The sequence below is a fragment of the Oncorhynchus clarkii genome, chromosome 22 (assembly GCF_045791955.1).
Source record: "Oncorhynchus clarkii lewisi isolate Uvic-CL-2024 chromosome 22, UVic_Ocla_1.0, whole genome shotgun sequence".
Lineage (NCBI taxonomy): Eukaryota > Metazoa > Chordata > Actinopteri > Salmoniformes > Salmonidae > Oncorhynchus > Oncorhynchus clarkii.
The window spans coordinates 51878926-51901425 of record NC_092168.1 but is presented as its reverse complement, the minus strand read 5'-3'; the positions used below and the strand labels follow the sequence as shown (position 1 = coordinate 51901425).

The 22500-nt window shown below is 41.9% G+C and overlaps 2 protein-coding genes across 2 annotated transcripts in view; one reads left to right on the top strand and one right to left on the bottom strand.

Moving 5' to 3' along the window:
• The window catches only part of LOC139381011 (enoyl-CoA, hydratase/3-hydroxyacyl CoA dehydrogenase), a 49007-nt gene extending 37717 nt beyond the window's left edge, over nt 1-11290 (bottom strand). Inside the window, exons 1-4 of the mRNA XM_071124240.1 lie at nt 10821-11290; nt 9739-9842; nt 8909-9078; nt 2208-2319 (exon numbers count right to left, since the gene is read on the bottom strand). Of these exons, the coding sequence (XP_070980341.1) occupies nt 2208-2319; nt 8909-9078; nt 9739-9842; nt 10821-10894 (460 nt within the window). The 5' untranslated portion in view covers nt 10895-11290. The remainder of the gene's footprint in view (nt 1-2207; nt 2320-8908; nt 9079-9738; nt 9843-10820) is intronic.
• On the top strand, nt 11227-15006 carry LOC139381012 (transmembrane protein 41aa). Its single transcript, XM_071124241.1, has 5 exons — nt 11227-11552; nt 12686-12836; nt 13016-13177; nt 13488-13626; nt 13813-15006. Exons 1-5 carry the CDS (start codon nt 11380-11382, stop codon nt 14028-14030), a joined length of 843 nt encoding a protein of 280 aa, XP_070980342.1. The 5' UTR covers nt 11227-11379; the 3' UTR covers nt 14031-15006.
• Nucleotides 15007-22500: the final 7494 nt, after the last annotated feature.

The window sequence follows — 22500 nt, the reverse complement described above, 5'->3', positions numbered from 1 at the left end:
TATGACAACACAATACCCCATAATGACAACACAACACCCCATAATGACAACACAATACCCCATAATGACATAACAATACCCCATAATGACATCACAATACCCCATAATGACATCACAATACCCCATAATGACATCACAAGGAAAACGCTATGTCTGGCGCAAACCCAACACCTCTCATCACCCAGAGAACACCATCATGTTGTGGGGATGTTTTCATTGACAGGGACTTGGAAACTGGTCAGAATTAAAGGAATGATGGATGCCGCTAAATACAGGGAAATTCTTGAGGGAAGACTGTTTTTCAGTCTTCCAGAGATTTGAGACTGGGACGGAGGTTCACCTTCCAGCAGGACAATGACCCTAAGCATACTGCTAAAGCAACACTCGAGTGGTTTAAGGGGAAACATTTAAATGTCTTGGAATGGCCTTGTCAAAGCCAAGACCTCAATCCAATTGAGAATCTGTGGTATGACTTAAAGATTGCTGTACACCAGCTGAACCCATCCGACTTGAAGGACCTGGAGCAGTTTTGCCTTGAAGAATGGGCAGAAATCCCAGTGTCTAGATGTGCCAAGCTTATAAAGACATACCCCAAGAAACTTACAGCTGTAATTGCTGCAAAAGGTGGCTCGACAAAGTATTGACTTTTGGGGGCTGAATAGTTACGCACGCTCAAGTTCAGTTTTTTTGTCTTACTTCCTGTCTGTTTCACAATTTAAAATATTTTGCATCTTCAAAGTGGTAGGCACGTTGTGTAAATCAAATGATACAAACCCCCCCAAAATCCATTTTAATTCCAAGTTGTAAGGCAACAAAATAGGAAAAATTACAAGGGGGGTAAATACTTTCGCAAGCCACTATAGATATGTGTGCCTTTCCAAATCATGTCCAATCAATTGAATTTAACACAAGGATGATCAATGGAAACAGGATGCACCGGAGCTCAATTTTGAGTCTCATAGCAAAGGGCCTGAATACTTATGTAAATAAGGCATTTCTGTTTTTATTTTTAATACATTTGCAAAAAAAACAACAACATTTATTTGCTTTGGCATTATGGGGTATCACGTGTAGATTTATGAGGGAAAACATTTATTTAACAGATTTTATAATAAGGCTGTAACGTAACAAAATGTGGAAAAAGTCAAAGGGTCTGAATACTTTCCGAATGCACTGTATATACAAAAGTATGTCACATTAGACAAACATTGGCAGTAGAATGGCCTTACTGAAGAGCTCAGTGACTTTCAATGTGGCAGCGTCATAGGATGCCAGGTTTCCAACAAGTCAATTCGTCAAATTTCTGCCCCGGTCAACTGTAAGTGCTGTTATTGTGAAGTGGAAACATCTAGGAGCAACACTGTCTCAGCCGCGAAGTGATAGGCCACACAAGCTCACAGAACGGGACCGCCAAGTGCTAAAGCGCATAAAAATTGTCTGTCCTCGGATGCAACACTCACTACCAAGTTCCAAACTGCCTCTGGAAGTAACGTCAGCACAATAACTGTTTGCCGGGAGTTTCATAAAACGGGTTTCCATGGCCGAGCAGCCGCACACAAGCCTAAGATCACCATGCGCAATGCCAAGCGTCGGCTGGAGTGGTGTAAAGCTCGCTGGACTCTGGAGCATTGAAAACGTGTTCTCTGGAATGATGAATCACGCTTCACCATCTGGCAGTCCAACGAACAAATCTGGCTTTTGCAGATGCCAGGAGAACACTACCTGCCCCAATGCATAACACCAATGATTTTGGAAATGTTTGATGAGCAGTTATCCACATAATTTTTTCACTTATACTACATGACCAAAAGTATCAGAATTGGGCAGTCATAGGGTCTTATTTTACAGCCCTGGCCCTAATTCAGTATTTTAAGGAATTCATCTTGCTTTAGGGTAAGTGTAATAAACAATTGTCAGAAAACTTCTAGTGACTATGGTTTCATTGACAAGCATTAGGATTTGATTTGATTTAACAGCATGGAATAGACGGCTGACTGCTCAAAAGGTACAATGCTGACCCCTGCTGGAGACATGGACAAAGTACGTCTCCGGCAGCACCCTTTTAAGCATTAAATACCATAAGCATTTTATGTAAAACAATGCTAATGATATATTACGAATAAAAACTGAACCCATAATGCATCTGTACATTGAATGTGCTAAGACATTTCCAGCGAGAGGAAAAAAGGATGAGTCATGTGGTCTACCTGTAGTGATGAGGTCCAGGGCGGCTGTTAACCCTATGAGTCTGGGTAGACGTTGTGACCCTCCTGCGCCTGGCAGCAGACCCAGGGTCACCTCTGGAAGTCCTAGAAGGGCCTGAAAACAGTTAGAAGTTATTACGTTGAATAATAATAACACATAGGATTTAAAATGTCTTTCAAAAAACCCAAGGACAATGTACAGCAAGGAAAATAAAACCAAACAAGAACAAAACATTAGAATGACAATAGAAATAAAAGCTCCATACACTGTTTGGTCAATAGTATGTGGACACCCCTTCAAATTAGTGGATTCAGCTGTGTCAGTCACACTTGTTGCTGACACGTGTGTAAAACACAGCCATGCAATCTCCATAGACAAACATTGGGAGTGGAATGGCCTCACTGAAGAGTTCAGTGACTTTCAACGTGGCACCGTCATAGGATGCCACCTTTCCAACAAGTCAGTTAATCAAATTTCTGCCCCGGTCAACTGTAAGTACTGTTATTGTGAAGTGGAAACGTGTAGGAGCAACAACGGCTCAAGCCGTCAAGTGGAGTGATGATTCACGCTTCACTATCTGTCAGTCCGACGGATAAATCTGGGCTGGGCAGATGCCAGGATAAAGCTTCCTGCCCCAATGCCTAGTGCCAACTGTACATTTGTAGATTTGGTGGTGGAGGAATAATGGTCTGGGGCTGTTTTTCAGGTTGTTTTTCACAGGTCCCTTAGTTCCAGTGAAGGGAAATATTAACGCTACAATGACATTCTAGATTATTCTGTCCTTCTAACCTTGTGGCAACAGTTTGGGAAAGGCCCTTTCCTGTTTCAGCATGACAATGCTGCACAAAGTGAGGTCCGTGCACAAAGTGAGGTCCATACAGAAATGGTTTTCGAGATTGGTGTGGAAGAACTTGACTGGCCTGCACAGAGCCCTGACCTCAACCCCATCAAACACCTTTGGGATGAATTGAAACACCGACTGTGAGCCAAGCCTAATTGCCCAACATCAGTGCCCAACCTCACTAAATACTGTTGTGGCTGAATGGAAGCAACTCCACGCATCAACCACACATAGGATTTAAAATGCCTTGTTGTGTTGTCTGCAAACTTAATGATGGAGTTGGAGTCGTGCCTGGCCATGCAGTCGTGGGTGAACAGGGAGTACAGGAGGGGGCTGAGCACGCACCCCTGGGGGGCCCCAGTGTTAAGGATCAGTGTGGCAGATGTGTTGCTACCTACCCTCACCACCTGGGGGCGGCCCGTCAGGAAGTCCAGGATCCAGTTGCAGAGGGAGGTGTTTAGTCCCAGGGTCATTAGCTTAGTGATGAGCTCTGAGGGCACTATGGTGTTGAACGTTGAGCTGTAGTCAATGAATAGCAATCTCACATAAGTGTTCCTTTTGTCCAGGTGGATAAAGTGCAGTGTGGAGTACAATAGAGATTGCATCATCTGTGGATCTGTTTGGGCAGTATGCAAATTGGAGTGGGTCTAGGGTTTCTGGGATAATGGTGTTGGCAACGGACGTGAGTGCTACGGGTCTGTAGTCATTTAGTCAGGTTACCTTTGTGTTATTGGGCACAGGGACTATGGTGGTCTGCTTGAAACATGTTGGTATTACAGACTCAATCAGGGACATGTTGAAAATGTCAGTGAAGACACCTGCCAGTTGGTCAGCACATCCCCGGAGCACACGTCCTGGTAATCCGTCTGGCCCCGCAGCCTTGTGTATGTTCACCTGTTTAAAGGTCTTACTCATGTCGGCTACGGAGAGCGTGATCACACAGTCATCCGGAACAGCTGGCTGCTCTCATGCATGCCTCAGTGTTGCTTGCCTCGAAGCGAGCATAGAAGTGATTTAGCTCGCCTGGTAGGCTCGTGTCACTGGGCAGCTCTCGGCTGTGCTAGTTTGCCCTGCCACATAAGACGTGCGTCGGAGCCGGTGTAGTATGATTCAATCTTAGCCCTGTATTGACCCTTTTGCCTGTTTGATGGTTCGTCGCAGGGCATAGCGGGATTCCTTGTAAATTTCCGGGTTAGAGTCTCGCTCCTTGAAAGCGGCAGCTCTGCCCTTTAGCTCAGTGCGAATGTTGCCTGTAATCCATGGCTTCTGGTTGGGGTATGTACGTACAGTCACTGTGGGGATGAAGTCCTCGATGCACTTATTGATGAAGCCAGTGACTGATGTGGTGTATTCCTCAATGTCATCGGAAGAATCCCGGAACATTTCCAGTCTGTGATAGCAAAGCAGTCCTGTAGTTTAGCATCTGCTTCATCTGACCACTTTTTTATAGACCGAGTCACTGGTGCTTCCTGCTTTAATTTTTGCTAGTAAGCAGGAATCAGGAGGATAGAGTTGTGGTTGAATATATCAAATGGAGGGCGAGGGAGAGCTCTGTGTGTGGAGTAAAGGTAATCTCACATTTTTTTCCCTCTGGTTGCATATTTAACATGTTGATAGAAATTTGGAAGAACTGATTTAAGTTTCCCTGCATTAAAGTCTCCGGCCGATAGGAGCGCCGCCACTGGGTGAGTGGTTTAATGTTTGCTTATTTCCTTATACAGCTGACTGAGTGCGGTCTTAGTGCCAGCATCTGTCTGTGGTGGTAAATAAACAGCCATGAAAAGTATAGCTGAGAACTCTCTTGGCAAATAGTCTGGTCTATAGTTTATCATAAGATACTCTACTTCAGGCGAGCAAAATCTAGAGACTTCCTTAGATTTCGTGCACCAGCTGTTGTTTACAAATATGCACAGACCCCCCCCTATCTTAGTGTGCTGTTCTATCCTGCCGGTGCAGCGTGTATGCCGCTAGCTGAATATCCATGTCGTCATTCAGCCACGATTCCGTGAAACATAGGATATTACAGTTTTTGATGTCCCGTTGGTAGGATATTCGTGATCGCACCTCGTCTAATTTATTGTCCAATGATTGCACATTGGCGAGTAGTATTGACGGTAACGGCAGCTTTCCCACTCGCCTTCTGCTCGCCTTCTGCGGGTCCGGACGAGGCATCCCGCTCTGTGTCCCCTGTACCTGCGCCTCTTCCTCTTGCAAAATAACGGGGAGTGTTTGTAGAATGTCCTGTACGCACAGGACATTCTCCAAACACTCCCCACGCTTGTTGAAGAAAAAATCTTTGTCTAATCCGCGGTGAGTGATCGCTGTCACTGTCCTGATATCCTGAAGCTCTTTGTGTAATCCGAGGTGAGTGATCGCTGTCCTGATATCCAGAAGCTCTTTGTGTAATCCGAGGTGAGTGATCGCTGTCCTGATATCCAGAAGCTCTTTGTCTAATCCGAGGTGAGTGATTGCTGTCCTGATATCCAGAAGCTCTTTGTCTAATCCGAGGTGAGTGATCGCTGTCCTGATTTCCAGAAGCTCTTTGTCTAATCCGAGGTGAGTGATCGCTGTCCTGATTTCCAGAAGCTCTTTGTCTAATCCAAGGTGAGTGATTGCTGTCCTGATATCCAGAAGCTCTTTGTCTAATCCGAGGTGAGTGATCGCTGTCCTGATTTCCAGAAGCTCTTTGTCTAATCCGAGGTGAGTGATTGCTGTCCTGATTTCCAGAAGCTCTTTGTCTAATCCGAGGTGAGTGATTGCTGTCCTGATTTCCAGAAGCTCTTTGTCTAATCCGAGGTGAGTGATCGCTGTCCTGATTTCCAGAAGCTCTTTGTCTAATCCAAGGTGAGTGATTGCTGTCCTGATATCCAGAAGCTCTTTGTCTAATCCGAGGTGAGTGATCGCTGTCCTGATTTCCAGAAGCTCTTTGTCTAATCCGAGGTGAGTGATTGCTGTCCTGATTTCCAGAAGCTCTGTTTTGCCGTAAAATACGGTTGCCAGAAACATTATGTACAAAATAAGTTACAAATAACGCAAAAAACCCACATAGTAGCACAATTGGTTGGGCGCCCGTAAAACTGCTGCCATTTCTTCCGCCGCCATTTTAACATCCCAGAGAACACTGTCAGTCAGTCAGACCTGTTAGGTAATTATTTTTCAGAGTAAATAACTCACGAACACTAGAGAAGCTTTAACCAAGTTTAAATCTTCCCAAAGGTTCTGTAATTAGACAGCAAAACATTTCTCACATCACAGTTATATACATTTTACTTAAAGCACTCCAATCCTTACATGTTATGGCTCCACAGGAAGCTAATAAAGAGGGTAACAGGATACCAAACATGTATTACTCCCTTAAGAGAATCTGTCCTCACCCCCTTGATCTAATCTACAGATGTCCATCTGTCTCCCCTGTTTCACACGTTGCTCTCCTCTCACCCCCCCAACACATTCCGAAGCCATCTGTCTTTCTTCAGAGAACCATTAACTTCTGACATAACTCCCAGTCTCTTTCATTTCCTATCATTCATTTACTATCTCAATGATCAAAGTTTAGCCGATTACAACAGACCTATGATCGATCATTCAGTCAGTCAGTCAGTCAGTCAGTCAGTCAGTGGGCCCTATGATCAATCAGTCAATCAGATTATGGGAGGTACACAGTACTACATAGAGCCATGACTACATAGAACTCTATTCCACAGTACTACATGGAACTTTATTCCACAGTACTACATATAACTCTATTCCACAGTACTACATGGAACTTTATTCCACAGTACTACATGGAACTCTATTCCACAGTACTACATGGAACTCTATTCCACAGTACTACATATAACTCTATTCCACAGTACTACATGGAACTTTATTCCACAGTACTACATGGAACTCTATTCCACAGTACTACATGGAACTCTATTCCACATCAGGTAACTGAAGCAGCAGTAGAATCACATTTAAAAAGCAGGTAAAAATACACCTGATGGAACAGTGGGGACTGTGAAGAGACACACAGACGCTAACACACACACACATACATTCTATTATACAGTTTGTATTTTAGATATGTATGTTTATGATGTACTGTTTAATCTTTTGTTTTATATGTAATCCCTAGTTAAATAACGGTTAAATAAACGGAAGAGTAGCTGCTGCCTTGACAGGAACTAATGGGGATCCATAATAAACCCCAGGAAGAGTAGCTGCTGCCTTGACAGGAACTAATGGGGATCCATAATAAACCCCAGGAAGAGTAGCTGCTGCCTTGACAGGAACTAATGGGGATCCATAATAAACCCCAGGAAGAGTAGCTGCTGTCTTGGCAGGAACTAATGGGGATCCATAATAAACCCCAGGAAGAGTAGCTGCTGCCTTGGCAGGAATTAATGGGGATCCATAATAAACCCCAGGAAGAGTAGCTGCTGCCTTGGCAGGAACTAATGGGGATCCATAATAAACCCCAGGAAGAGTAGCTGCTGCCTTGGCAGGAACTAATGGGGATCCATAATAAACCCCAGGAAGAGTAGCTGCTGCCTTGGCAGGAACTAATGGGGATCCATAATAAACCCCAGGAAGAGTAGCTGCTGCCTTGGCAGGAACTAATGGGGATCCATAATAAACCCCAGGAAGAGTAGCTGCTGCCTTGGCAGGAACTAATGGGGATCCATAATAAACCCCAGGAAAAGTAGCTGCTATCTTGGTAGGAACAAATGGGGATCCATAATAAACCCCAGGAAGAGTATCTGCTGCCTTGGCAGGAACTAATGGGGATCCATAATAAACCCCAGGAAGAGTAGCTGCTGTCTTGGCAGGAACTAATGGGGATCCATAATAAACCCCAGGAAGAGTTGCTGCTGCCTTGACAGGAACTAATGGGGATCCATAATAAACCCCAGGAAGAGTAGCTGCTGCCTTGGCAGGAACTAATGGGGATCCATAATAAACCCCAGGAAGAGTAGCTGCTGCCTTGACAGGAACTAATGGGGATCCATAATAAACCCCAGGAAGAGTAGCTGCTGCCTTGGCAGGAACTAATGGGGATCCATAATAAACCCCAGGAAGAGTAGCCGCTGCCTTGGAAGGAACTAATGGGGATCCATAATAAACCCCAGGAAGAGTAGCTGCTGCCTTGGCAGCAACTAATGGGGATCCATAATAAACCCCAGGAAGAGTAGCTGCTGCCTTGGCAGGAACTAATGGGGATCCATAATAAACCCCAGGAAGAGTAGCTGCTGCCTTGGCAGGAACTAATGGGGATCCATAATAAACCCCAGGAAGAGTAGCTGCCACCTTGGCAGGAACTAATGGGGATCCATAATAAACCCCAGGAAGAGTAGCTGCTGCTTTGGCAGGAACTAATGGGGATCCATAATAAAACCCAGGAAGAGTAGCTGCTGCCTTGGCAGGAACTAATGGGGATCCATAATAAACCCCAGGAAGAGTAGCTGCTGCCTTGACAGGAACTAATGGGGATCCATAATAAACCCCAGGAAGAGTAACTGCTGCCTTGGCAGGAACTAATGGGGATCCATAATAAACCCCAGGAAGAGTAGCTGCTGCCTTGACAGGAACTAATGGGGATCCATAATAAACCCCAGGAAGAGTAGCTGCTGCCTTGGCATGAACTAATGGGGATCCATAATAAATACAAATACAGTCAGTCAGTTGGACGTATGATCAGTCAGTCAGTCAGACCTATGATCAGTCAGTCAGTCAAACCTATGATCAAGTCAGGCACTCAGCTGGACGTATGGTCAGTCAGTCAGTCAGTCAGTCAGTCAGTCAGTCAGTCAGTCGGACCTATGATCAGTCAGTCAGTAATTTGGACGTTGATCCCTGAGAGAGAATCATGTAACTAACCTTGGAGTGTGCAATGCGATAGTGGCAGCCCAGGGCTAACTCCAGTCCTCCTCCCAGTGCTACTCCCTCGATGGCTGCCGCCACAGGCTTGTCCACAGCCTCAATAGCATGGATCATGGGCACCAGGGGGGGCCCCAACATCGGCCCCGCAAACTCCCTGATGTCTGCCCCTGGTAGAAACAAGACAAACCTCTGATCGCATTGTACAGTTGTATACCTGAATGATTATGCTTCATAATAAAACAGATTTGAATGAGAAATAGATAAACCTCTATCTAGTGCTGCTGGGAGACAAAGTTTGCATCTCAAATGGTACCTTATTGATGTGGTCTATCCCCGTTATGGTTCACTATTGCCTTAACCTTCAGAAACCTACGGTGCATCCCAGACCTCTAGTCTAGACAGACCTACGGTGCATCCCAGACCTCTAGTCTAGACAGACCTACGGTGCATCCCAGACCTCTAGTCTAGACAGACTAACGGTGCATCCCAGACCTCTAGTCTAGACAGACCTACGGTGCATCCCAGACCTCTAGTCTAGACAGACTAACGGTGCATCCCAGACCTCTAGTCTAGACAGACCTACGGTGCATCCCAAAAGGCTCCCTATTTCCTTAGATAGTGCACTACTGTTGACCAGACAAGTAGTGCACTACTATATATAGGGTGCCAATTGGGATGCAGACAGATCCAGACCTCTAGTCTAGCTTATTCCTATATAGTGCATTACTTTTGATAGGGGCCCTGATCAAAAGCAAAGCACTATACACTGAATGGGGTTCCATTTCAAACACAGCAGTATACTGTAGAATCTATAAGGACATTCTTACCTCCACAGAACTTCCCATTCTGTCCACAGATCACTACAGATGTCACCTTTGGGTCCTTCAGGGCCCTCTGCACCGTATCTACTATGCCCTGTCGCACCGCTGCACTGGGGACACACAGACAGACAGACATAAATCACACCAATATGACACTAAAGGTCCAAAATGCGCAGACAGACAGGTGCAGAATCATGTGAAGTTACAGTATATGTTCCAACTCTTGTTAGAGTTGCGTAAATTCGAATCTGGTATCAGGATAAATATAACAATGAGTCACCGATTTTATACTATGTATTTTTTATTAGCTAAGTAATGAATGGCAAATGCAACTTTCGTGTATACGGGCTCACTGTAATGCCACGCAGGGCAGAACAGAGAACTGACAAGATGTATGTAAACAGTGTTCTTTATACTGTGATAGACAGTTCCAACCCGTCTGTTGGCCTATCACAGTAGAGACTGGGCGTGGTTTAAACTTGCTCAGCCTATTGCAGGCGCTCAGGCGGGTCCCCGCCTCTTGGCGCTTCTGTTGATAGATGTAACTGTTGCTTGTGAAGAACATCCATGCTCTCATGCTCCATACCGTTATCTCGCACCTGGCTCCTGTTATCTAACAAAAGAACTCGCAACACCCCGCTCTGAATGTGCCCCCCTCCCAACTCATTTAACAGTTCCTGTCTTCATGCTACTTTTCCATCATGAGAAGAAAGGCCCATGGCCCTGACACTTATAACAATGTTTCAAGTCAGCTATGTTGCATAACACATACATACATACATCCACACAAGCCAACAGCAGATAATATTCAATCATATATATGGTAATGGCTATAATGTAAAACACAGGATCCAACACTCAATTTACATGATTACATTCTATACTAGCTATACTTTAATAATAATATTAGAATCTTAAGTATAAAGACAAGTATTTTTAACAAGGACATGACAGGTGCAAACGATAAACAACCTGCTTTGGTTGTCACCTTCGTAACACATACGCCTACTAATCGACAGGAACATGTTTATCTACATTTCTACTGCGTGCAATATTATCCTAACCGTACCTAGTTATTTTTAACTCACCTGAGCGCGTTGACAGGTGGATTCTGAAGCGTTATCAGAGCAACGGATCCCGGGAGCCGAGAGTACGTGGCCATTATTGTTCTGGAGAAAAGTCACTCCGACTCCTCATATACCATGGTGCGTGCAGCTGATGTTGAACTTTAGAACAAGTGAGGTGGCATGTTGCCATCACCTTTACCACATATCGACTTTAAAAGTGAGTTTGTTGACTTGGTTGAGAAGGAAGTCTTTGGATACTTTTTCATTTCTTCAATACACCTGAAATTTTCCCCAATTAGTGAAAACATAAATTACTACAATATTTACTTTTCACATAGTTTTAACCCTGCGTGTAATAGACTCACTGAAAGTGCTAAATGTGTTTAGAATGGTAATAACAATATGACCCCATGTTGTTCAATGACACAAACGTAGCGTTGATAACGGATGTTACGTCACAGCTGTCCGTCTAGGCTCCCCATTTTCCTCTTCGGTCCAGCGCTTATTGTCGTCCCCCTTCTGTTTCACCCGATACTTGGTTCCTGTATTGCATGTAGACTAACTAGCTTCTTCTTTAACTATGCGGTCAATTGTGGGTTTAATTGTTGTAATTACCGCCGCTACTTTCTATCTGTACATTCTGTCTTCTTACCTTCCGACCGGACCGCGACAACTCCCACCCAAAGCGACGGAGAACGAAGAAACGTCTGACATCGACACTAACAAGGACAGTGGGGAATTCAAAGAACACAGGTAACTATGTAGACTACAGTATATTGCTCTGACTCGTACCCCGGTAGGCCATCATTGTAAATAAGAATTTGTTCTTAACTTAACTCGTTAAATAAATATATTTTTTTAAAGTCTCTAGTCAGTGGAACAGTATAGCTCGAACCAGGGACCCTCTGCACACATCGACAGCCACCCTCGAAACGCGGCTTTTGTGGAGCGATGGGTAACGATGCTTCGAGGGTGGCTGTTGTCGATGTGTGCAGAGGGTCCCTGGTTCGAGCTATACTGTTCCACTGACTAGAGACTTTTAAAAAATATATTTATTTAACGAGTTAAGTTAAGAACAAATTCTTATTTACAATGATGGCCTACCGGGGAACAGTGGGTTAACTGCCTTGTTCAGGGGGCAGAACGACAGATTTCTACCATGTCAGCTCGGGGATTCGATCCAGCAACCTTTCGGTTACTGGCCCAACGCTCTAGATTCACTGAACAAATTTGTTTGGAGAAAGATACACTTAAGACATTAAATAATATCTGCCCCAATATCAAAGTCATTTTCTGTAGTTAGAAACAGAGAAGATAAGCATTCCTGCAACATTATTTTGTTGAAATATAATATAATTAGATCTATGATGAATTAATCTAATTGATTGCATCCATCTTGGCCATTTATAATCAATAAATATAGTAGCTAAAATCTGATTTGGACCAAACTTTTTTCTAACAATAAGTATGACACGAGGAATCCAAATAAATAGGCAAAAGCCACCTACATATATCCCAACCCAATAACAAGTAAATAATATCAGTTCTCCACGTCTGACAAGTAGTACATGGAGCTGTGGCTTGTTTCTCCATCATATGTAATGTATTCTTAGTCAATTTACTGATGTTATCTTCCCCCTGTTCAAAGGAATTAGTCATTGGAGTTGTTAGGTTTACATCCGAATCCTACATCCAGGTTAAAATACAAATATATACAATTTGAGGTGGAACAACCCTTCATTCATCTTCCCATCATCATACACTGATGAGTACCATGACTCGTATACTGTAGTTCATCTCTCCATCATCATCATCAACCCCAGATCAGACAGGCCCTTGTTCCCCAGCATTCATGATACTATCTGGGTTGTGATCCCTCCATTCAGGCTGAAGTTCCCCTCAGACCTGGTAGAGCTGAGGGAACTGGCTGAGCTGCTCCAGTTCTACAAGACAGAACACACTGGATACGTTCTGCTTCTCTTCTGTAGCGCCTATCTCTACAAACAGTCCTTCGCCATTCCTGGCTCCTCCTTCCTGGTACACAGACTCGCACACAGAAAACATGCACAGAAAATATACTCAGAAGCAGAAATTGTAGATAAACATCATAATATACACATTATAAATGTGATTTTTTAAAAAAAACATGTTTGTGGAAATGTTTGTAATCATATAATCAGCTCTGATTGTTTTTGATTCCTCTCTGTCCTCTGCAGAACATTCTAGCAGGTGCTCTGTTTGGCCCATGGCAGGGCTTGGTACTAGCCTGTGTTCTGACCACTGTGGGCTCCACCATGTGTTACCTCCTCTCCCAGGCCTTCGGTAAGCGCTACATCACAAACCTCTTCCCTGGCCAGGTCTCCATGCTGCAGAGGAAGGTATGTAGTATGCAACAATCCCATTCACTGTGTTTTAACAGGTGAAATCCATCCTCCCAATGTATATTTAGCCGATGTGAAATGGTTAGCTAGTTAGCGGTGTGATAGTATGTGTTCAATCTGTGACTTCACCTGCTCTGACACCTAGAAGTGGGCTGTTGCTCAGCAAGGGTCATGGCTTTGGTAGAGTGATTGGTAACTTGATCTGTGGGATGCCGACACTGACATTGGTTATATGGCCACTGGGTGGCAGCAGAGTTCATGTATGAGGAGATATTAACCGCTTCTCTTTTGCTGCTCTGGTTCCAAGGTGGAAGAGAACCAGTCCTGTCTGTTCTTCTTCCTCCTCTTCCTCAGGTTCTTCCCCATGACTCCTAACTGGTTCCTCAACATGTCCGCCCCCATCGTCAACATCCCTGTCACATTCTTCTTCTTCTCCGTCTTCATCGGTGAGCAGCAGAAACTGATTCACTCTTTTACTTCATAGTCCCAATGTGTTATTAATGTAATATTCAGAGACCATCTCTTTATGATCCGTAAGACCATAACAAACTTAGCAATGATTGATGTTGTGTTTCTGTCCCTCTGTGTGTCTCATGTCTCTTTCACTTTCTGTCTTCCTCCCATCCCTCCAGGCCTGATCCCATATAACTTCATCTGTGTCCAGACAGGCTCCATGCTGTCTGAGGTGTCCTCTCTGGATGACCTGTTCTCCTGGGGCAAAGTGCTACAGCTGCTGGGCATAGCCTGTGTGGCTCTGCTCCCCGGGACCCTCATCAGACACTACAGCCAGACACACCTCAAACTGGACGGCCTGGAGGAGAACAATGGAGTCAACAAGAAGACTCAGTGAGGAGCGAACAAGGGTCTCCGCGTCCTGTGGAAATAACAACACATAGAGGATTAAGATGTAGGATTTGGAGTGCCTTGGTATTTTTGGGATAGTCTGTACTCTCCAAGTTCAGCCTCCATTTTGTTGGTAAGACTCTGAGCATCCTGGGTCAGCCTGTACATATTCCTGTCAGTGGGCTGGATACAGGAGAAAACATGATCAAATAGGTTGGGAACTGAGGTTTCCTACAGTAGATGACCTCACAGCAGAAGAGAGATGTGGAAGTCTGTGTGTATGTTAAGAGATTGGATGGACTGAGTCTATGTCTGTGTGAAGGTATTTTAAGACATTAGTGTTTTTATGGGTGAAGGGAGGAGACATATTAATTCAAAATCATTGTGTTGATGTTCTTGTTTGATGAAGATACCTTTATTTTTTGAATAGTCAACATTCTGTTGTTGGTACTGATACACACGTACCTTTTGAAGTGGCCTGTGTTTCTGTTTTAAACAGCAAGCTACCTCAAAGCAGAACAAGATGTCCCGCGAAGACAATTCTAGGGAGGGAAAGGTGAGAGGTGAATGGGTTTTGTATGTTATTACATAGGGAATTGATTGGGTATCTTTTTTTAAAACATATTTTTCTGAATTGTTACACCTGTATTTTATTGAAACACAATCTTTTTACTAACTGCCTATCAGCGTTAGTGTGATTGAAATTTAAAGGCAATGTTCCCGTGTTAGGCAAAATGCATTCACGGTAAATGCTGCATATGTCGGCTCAGTTGGAAATGACATTTAAATTTAGATTGAATTTCATTAGGACTCTCTTCACCTTGATTGAATGTAAATACAAGGGTTTCCTTTTCTAATTGTCAACAAGTTATCAATTGTAAGGAATGTGTATTTTTTTAAAATCTTTTGTCACTTTCAAAATGTAAATGTTTTCTGTCTGGATATCTTATTTGTCAATAAAAATAACAGGTGAACAACAACCAGAGTGTTCTGTTATTATTATTATTATTATTATTAGATTTCTTTAAGGTTGATAATTTGTTGCTTCCGTCATGTCTGCATCATTTCCCCCATACATCTTTGTACATATATACATATAATTGTTTTTTTCTTTCATATTTGACTTAATTTCCCTGAACTATACCATAATGGACAACAACTCTTGTACTTCACAGGAGGCTTAATTAATTGAGGAGGACTGGCTCAAGGTAATGACAAGAGATTAATCAAATACATGGTGTCTGTTCCAGACATTATTCTCCCCTCAGCAGCCTCCTGTGTTCTATTTCCAGCTTATTATATATTATATACATTTAACAAAATACTTCATGATAGTTCTGTTTTTGGTCCCATCCTCCAGCCCCTCCCATCTATTTAACTTTTATTTAACTAGGCAAATCAGTTAGGAACAAATTCTTATTTTCAACAACAACCTATGAACAGTGGGTTAACTGCCTTGTTCAGTGGCAGAACAACAAACTTTTACCTTGTCAGCTCAGGGATTCGATCTTGCAATCTTTCGGTTGCTGGCCCAACACTCTAACCCCCTGGCTACCTGCCGCCCCATCTATAGCGGATAGTTTTGATTTGCCATATATTTTTCAACTGTGATGTTTCACAAAAGTTCTGAACCTTTCTATTCTCATAGTTCCTACAGATTGTAAATGAAAGATAAACGTTTTTGCTAAAAGTATTATATTATGGATCGATTGACTATGACTTTTTAAGTCACCCAGCAGTGTTATCTGCAGAGTTAGCTCCACGTAAATGTTTCAATTTTGCCCCTGATTTGTGGAATAATCTGCAGAGTTGACTGCAGTTAGATGTACTGGTGCCTCTCAGGCAGTTTAAATGACTGATTGTTTAACTACCTTTATGTAGTTGAATGTGATTGATTTCATTAAATGTAAAATAAATTATAGTGCTGATTTTATTGTTTTATACAGGTGTATGTTTTAATATTCTGTTTTTATTGTAATGTGTACAGGGCTCTCTTGTAAAATATATCTTATTCTCAATGTGACTCCCTGTTAAAATAAAGTTTTTCTTTTTTAAATGCTAAGTAAAAAATGATTCAGCCGTTCCTGAACCTGCGACCAAAAACAAGCAACATATGGACAGTACCAAAACAAATGATCTAATGATTCTATCTCTTCGCAGCAAAATCTGCAAAGCTGGGATGGTTGTATACCCCATATAAATAATAATTATATATTATAAATAATAATAATAATTATATTGGTTGCAAAAATTTTGTAAAATTAAATTGAAAAACTCAAGTTTTGAATCGGTTTGTAAACCAAGTGCCATGGAATTAGTAAATTGAAAATCTCTCCCCAACTATTTTGCAATCTGTGGCACAGATGTAAATGTTTTGTTCAGTATTGGTCTGTTATTACTTATATTTCATTGATATGACTTCATCACAGTCACTACACTTTGAAATGGACCAAAAACAAATTACATCAAATATTAGAATAGAAAAGTGAAAACTCATTTTTTATTGCTCTGATCCAGAATGGTCACCAATACTGTTCACTCACATCACAACAACAGCATGGCTGATTGGCTGTTACCAGAAAGAGCTGGGCTAGTCAGCTTGCAGTCCAAGGTTGCATCCCTTAAATGGCACCCTGCTCCCTATATAGTGACTATAAGTATGAGTACTATATATTTTGACCAAAAGTAGTGCACTATATAGGGAATAGGGTGCTATAAAAGTAGTGCACTATATAGGGAATATGGTGCTATAAAAGTAGTGCACTATATAGGGAATAGGGTGCTATAAAAGTAGTGCACTGTATAAGGAATAGGGTGCTATAAAGTAGTGCACTATATCGGGAATAGGGTGCTATAAAAGTAGTGCACTATATAGGGAATAGGGTGCTATAAAAGTAGTGTACTATATAGGGAATAGGGTGCTATAAAAGTAGTGCACTATATAAGGAATAGGGTGCTATAAAAGTAGTGCACTATATAGGGAATAGGGTTCTATAAAAGTAGTACACTATAGAGGGAATAGGGTGCTATAAAAGTAGTGCACTATATAGAGAATAAGTTGCTATAAAAGTAGTGCACTATATAGGGAATAGGGTGCTATAAAAGTAGTGCACTATATAATAGTGGAATAGGGTGCTTATTGAGAACACATTGTACTCCAGTCACTTCCTGTCTGGTTAGCCCAGACCCAGTGGCTCCTGGGAAGGTGGACGACAGAGTTTCTGACCATGAAATTAGAATGATTCCGATTGTAGAATTATTCTGATTCCAATTCTATGGTTCTGACCCTCCCAGCTGAAGGAAGCATGTTCAGTGGAATGAATCCACCTCAACTAGGACGAATGAAACGCAGCACAGACTGATAGTTGTTCTGTCATGCTTCCTTTTGCATCATGTTCTCATCCAGCAATAGCACAGGACAGAAACTCCTTAATGTGGCTTCGTTGACAGATGACTCTAGAATCCTCAGCTGAGCCATGCTACATATTTCAGCTATTTCAGCTATTTTATTAGGATGCAATAATGTCTCTATATAATACTGTACGCTTTCTTACATTTGTTCTGGATTTGTGGACTGTGAAGAGAAAAAACCCTGATGGCATGTCTAGTGGGGTAAGTGTGTGTGTCAGAGCTGTGTGTAAGTTGACTATGCAAACAATTTGGGATTTTCAACACATGATTGTTTCTTATAAAAACAAGAAGTGACGCAGTCAGTCTCTCCTCAACTCTTAGCCAAGAGAGACTGGCATGCCTAGTATTTATATCAGCCCTCTGATTACAATGAAGAGCAAGACGTGCTTCTCTGTTCTGGGCCATCTGCAGTTTAACTAGGTCTTTCCCTGCAGCACTGGACCACATGACTGGACAATAATCACGATTAGACAAATCTAGAGCCTGCAGGACTTGCTTTGTGGAATGTGGTGTCAAAAAAGCAGAGCATCTCTTTAAAGGACAGACCTCTCTCTATACTACTGAAAGACCTCCCCATCTTTACAACCATGAAACCATGAAATCTATATGTTTTGACCATGACAGTTTACAATCTAAGGTAACGCCAAGTAAATTAGTCTCCTCAACTTGTTCAACAGCCACACCATTCATTACCAGATTCAGTTGAGGTCTAGAACTTTGGGAATGATTTGTACCAAATACAAATGCTCTTAGTTTTAGAGATGTTCAGTGTTAGAGATGTCCACCCATTCAAAAACAGATTGCAACTCTTTGTTAAGGGTTTCAGTGACTTCATTTGCTGTGATACAATGCTCTAAGACACTCACAAACTTTTACAGATGCACAATTGAGAGCATCCTGTCGGGCTGTATCACCACCTGGTACGGCAACTGCTCCGCCCACAACCGTAAGGCTCTCCAGAGGGTAGTGAGGTCTGCACAACGCATCACCGGGGGCAAACTACCTGTGCTCCAGGACACCTACACCACCCGATGTCACAGGAAGGCCAAAAAGATCATCAAGGACAACAACCACCCGAGCCACTGCCTGTTCACCCCGCTATCATCCAGAAGGCGAGGTCAGTACAGGTGCATCAAAGCTGGGACCGAGAGACTGAAAAACAGCTTCTATCTCAAGGCCATCAGACTGTTAAACAGCCACCACTAACACTGAGTGGCTGCTGCCAACACACTGACACTGACTCAACTCCAGCCACTTTAATAATGGGAATTGATGGGAAATGATGTAAATATATCACTAGCCACTTTAAACAATGCTACCTTATATAATGTTACTTACCCTACATTATTCATCTCATAGGCATACGTATATACTGTACTCTATATCATCGACGGTATCCTTATGTATTACATGTATCACTAGCCACTTTAAACAATGCCACTTCATATAATGTTTACATACCCTACATTACTCATCTCATACGTAAATACTGTTCTCTATACCACCTACTGCATCTTGCCATCTTTATGTAATGTATCACTAGCCACTTTAAACAATGCCACTTTATATCATGTTTTCATACCCTACATTACTCATCTCATATGTATATACTGTAATCTATACCATCTACTGCATCTTGCCATCTTTATGTAATGTATCACTAGCCACTTTAAACAATGCCACTTTATATAATGTTTTCATACCCTACATTACTCATCTCATATGTATATACTGTACTCTATACCATCTACTGCATCTCATATGTATATACTGTAATCTATACCATCTACTGCATCTTGCATATGCCGTTATTCCATTCCTTGACATTTGTGTGTATTGGCTAGTTATTGTGGTTATTGTGGTAATTGTTAGATATTACTGCACGGTCGGAACTGGAAACACAAGCATTTCGCTACACTCGCATTAACATCTGCTAACCATGGGTATGTGACCAATAACATTTGATTTGATCTAGTGAAAAGCCTTCCCAGAAGAGTGGAGGCTGTTATAGCAGCAATGTTCCTACATCTAGTGGAAAGCCTTCCCAGAAGAGTGGAGGCTGTTATAGCAGCAATGTTACAACATCTAGTGGAAAGCCTTCCCAGAAGAGTGGAGGCTGTTATAGCAGCAATGTTCCTACATCTAGTGGAAAGCCTTCCCAGAAGAGTGGAGGCTGTTATAGCAGCAATGTTACAACATCTAGTGGAAAGCCTTCCCAGAAGAGTGGAGGCTGTTATAGCAGCAATGTTCCAACATCTAGTGGAAAGCCTTCCCAGAAGAGTGGAGGCTGTTATAGCAGCAATGTTCCAACATCTAGTGGAAAGCCTTCCCAGAAGAGTGGAGGCTGTTATAGCAGCAATGTTCCTACATCTAGTGGAAAACCTTCCCAGAAGAGTGGAGGCTGTTATAGCAGCAATGTTCCAACATCTAGTGGAAAGCCTTCCCAGAAGAGTGGAGGCTGTTATAGCAGCAATGTTCCAACATCTAGTGGAAAGCCTTCCCAGAAGAGTGGAGGTTGTTACAGCAATGTTCCAACATCTAGTGGAAAGCCTTCCCAGAAGAGTGGATGCTGTTATAGCAGCAAAGGGAGGACCAACTCCATATTAATGCCCATGATTTTGGAATGAGATGTTGGACGAGCAGGTGTCCACTTACAAAGCAACTGGTTTTTTACATCTCTGTTTCGGCAGCATCACAAAATCATCCGACATTCTAGAATTTAGATGAAATTCTCTTCTAACCAGTGATATTCAAATTATTATCAGATTCAGTGTGGCCTTTGAATATTGTTAAACACCCCAAACGTATGGCCCCTGCTCTATTGATTTCAAATTGATATTGATTTCAGTGATTAACAAAACAGAGTTGCATTCAGCTTTCTACATTGGTGACCTACTTGAAGCAAAATGCAACAATCCACAACGTAGCTGTCGATCTTCTACAAGGCGTCATCTAACCAATGATATAGACTGCATTCATCTAACCAATGATAAACACTGCATTCATCTAACCAATGATATAGACTGCATTCATCTAACCAATGATAAACACTGCATTCATCTAACCAATGATATAGACTGCATTCATCTAACCAATGATATAGACTGCAGTCATCTAACCAATGATATAGACTGCATTCATCTAACCAATGAGATACACTGCATTCATCTAACCAATGATATAGACTGCATTCATCTAACCAATGATATAGACTGCATTTATCTAACCAATGATAAACACTGCATTCATCTAACCAATGAGATACACTGCATTCATCTAACCAATGATATAGACTGCATTCATCTAACCAATGATATAGACTGCATTCATCTAACCAATGATAAACACTGCATTCATCTAACCAATGATATAGACTGCATTCATCTAACCAATGATAAACACTGCAGTCATCTAACCAATGATATAGACTGCATTCATCTAACCAATGAGATACACTGCATTCATCTAACCAATGAGATACACTGCATTCATCTAACCAATGATATAGACTGCATTCATTTAACCAATGATATAGACTGCATTCATCTAACCAATGATAAACACTGCATTCATCTAACCAATGAGATACACTGCATTCATCTAACCAATGATATAGACTGCATTCATCTAACCAATGATATAGACTGCATTCATCTAACCAATGATAAACACTGCATTCATCTAACCAATGAGATACACTGCATTCATCTAACCAATGATAAACACTGCATTCATCCAACCAATGATAAACACTGCATTCATCCAACCAATGATAAACAGTACATTCAGAAAGTATTCAGACCCCTTGACTTTTTCCACATTGTGTTACATTACAGCCTTATTCTAAAATGCATTAAATGAAGTGTTTTCCTCATCAATCTACACACAATACCCCATAATGACATCACAATACCCCATAATGACATCACAATACCCCATAATGACATCACAATACCCCATAATGACATCACAATACCCCATAATGACATCACAATACCCCATAATGACATCACAATACCCCATAATGACATCACAATACCCTATAATGAAAAAGCGAAAACAGGTATTTAGAAATTCTTGCATATGTATTAAATTTAAAAAACAGAAATACCTTATTTACATAAGTATTCAGACCCTTTGCTATGAGACTCGAAATTGAGTTCAGGTGCGTCCTGTTTCCATTGATCATCCTTGAGATGTTTCTACAACTTGATTGGAGTCCACCTGGTGGTAAATTCAATTGATTGGACATGATTTGGAAAAGCTCTAGGAAGAGTCTTGGTGGTTCCAAACTTCTTCCATTTGAGAATGATGGAGACCACTGTGATCTTGGGGACCTTCAATGCTTTACGAAGGCACTGTAAAGGGATTTGGTAGCCAATTATTTTTGAACCTACTAGTTACATTTTCACAGTATTTCATATAGATTGACACTTTTATAGTTTAATGTTGAACATGTAATACTTGGTGCTATACATACTGTATTTTATGATTTTAAAAATACATACAAAATCAATGATACAACTGTATTTACTGTTAAGAAAAAGTGAATAAACATGTCTGCTTTCCTTGTGAGGCAGTATCTGAGACACTAATCTAGTTTAAGCTGCTTAAATAGAGCCAAAAAGATAAGGTGCTGGAACGTAACGCGTCTCCTCCTCTCTGGAGAAGCCTCCACTCTCACCACCGAAGACAAGTGGTCAATTAATCAATACTATAAGAAGACTATTCTGATAACCATAGTAGCAGTTGTAGAACAGGATTGATTTATTATTTATTATCGAATGAATTATTTAGATGATGCTACTCTAAAAAACATTCTGGACTAATTTGACTTTACTTCTCTGGGGATTATCTATTCGTGTTACTGAGTATGACAAGATAGCTCATATTGCCTCAATGGCAAAAAGTTATTTCAGACAATTCTTCCCATAATGGTCATTCTGTGGGCCTGCTACCTGTTCCTCACCTACCTGTCCCTCTACCTGTCATTCAATTTCCTGCGCAGCTTACGAAAGGACAGTGGAAAGCAGAAAGTGACCTCAACGATGCGTAGGAAGAGAAGA

Excerpts from the sequence above, each read along its gene's own strand:
- LOC139381012 (XM_071124241.1), top strand. The coding sequence starts at position 11,380 with ATGCGGTCAATTGTGGGTTTAATTGTTGTAATTACCGCCGCTACTTTC. Across the intron at positions 13,178-13,487 it reads TCTCCATGCTGCAGAGGAAG|GTGGAAGAGAACCAGTCCTG; the intron begins GTATGTAGTATG and ends TCTGGTTCCAAG. Across the intron at positions 13,627-13,812 it reads CTTCTTCTCCGTCTTCATCG|GCCTGATCCCATATAACTTC; the intron begins GTGAGCAGCAGA and ends CCATCCCTCCAG.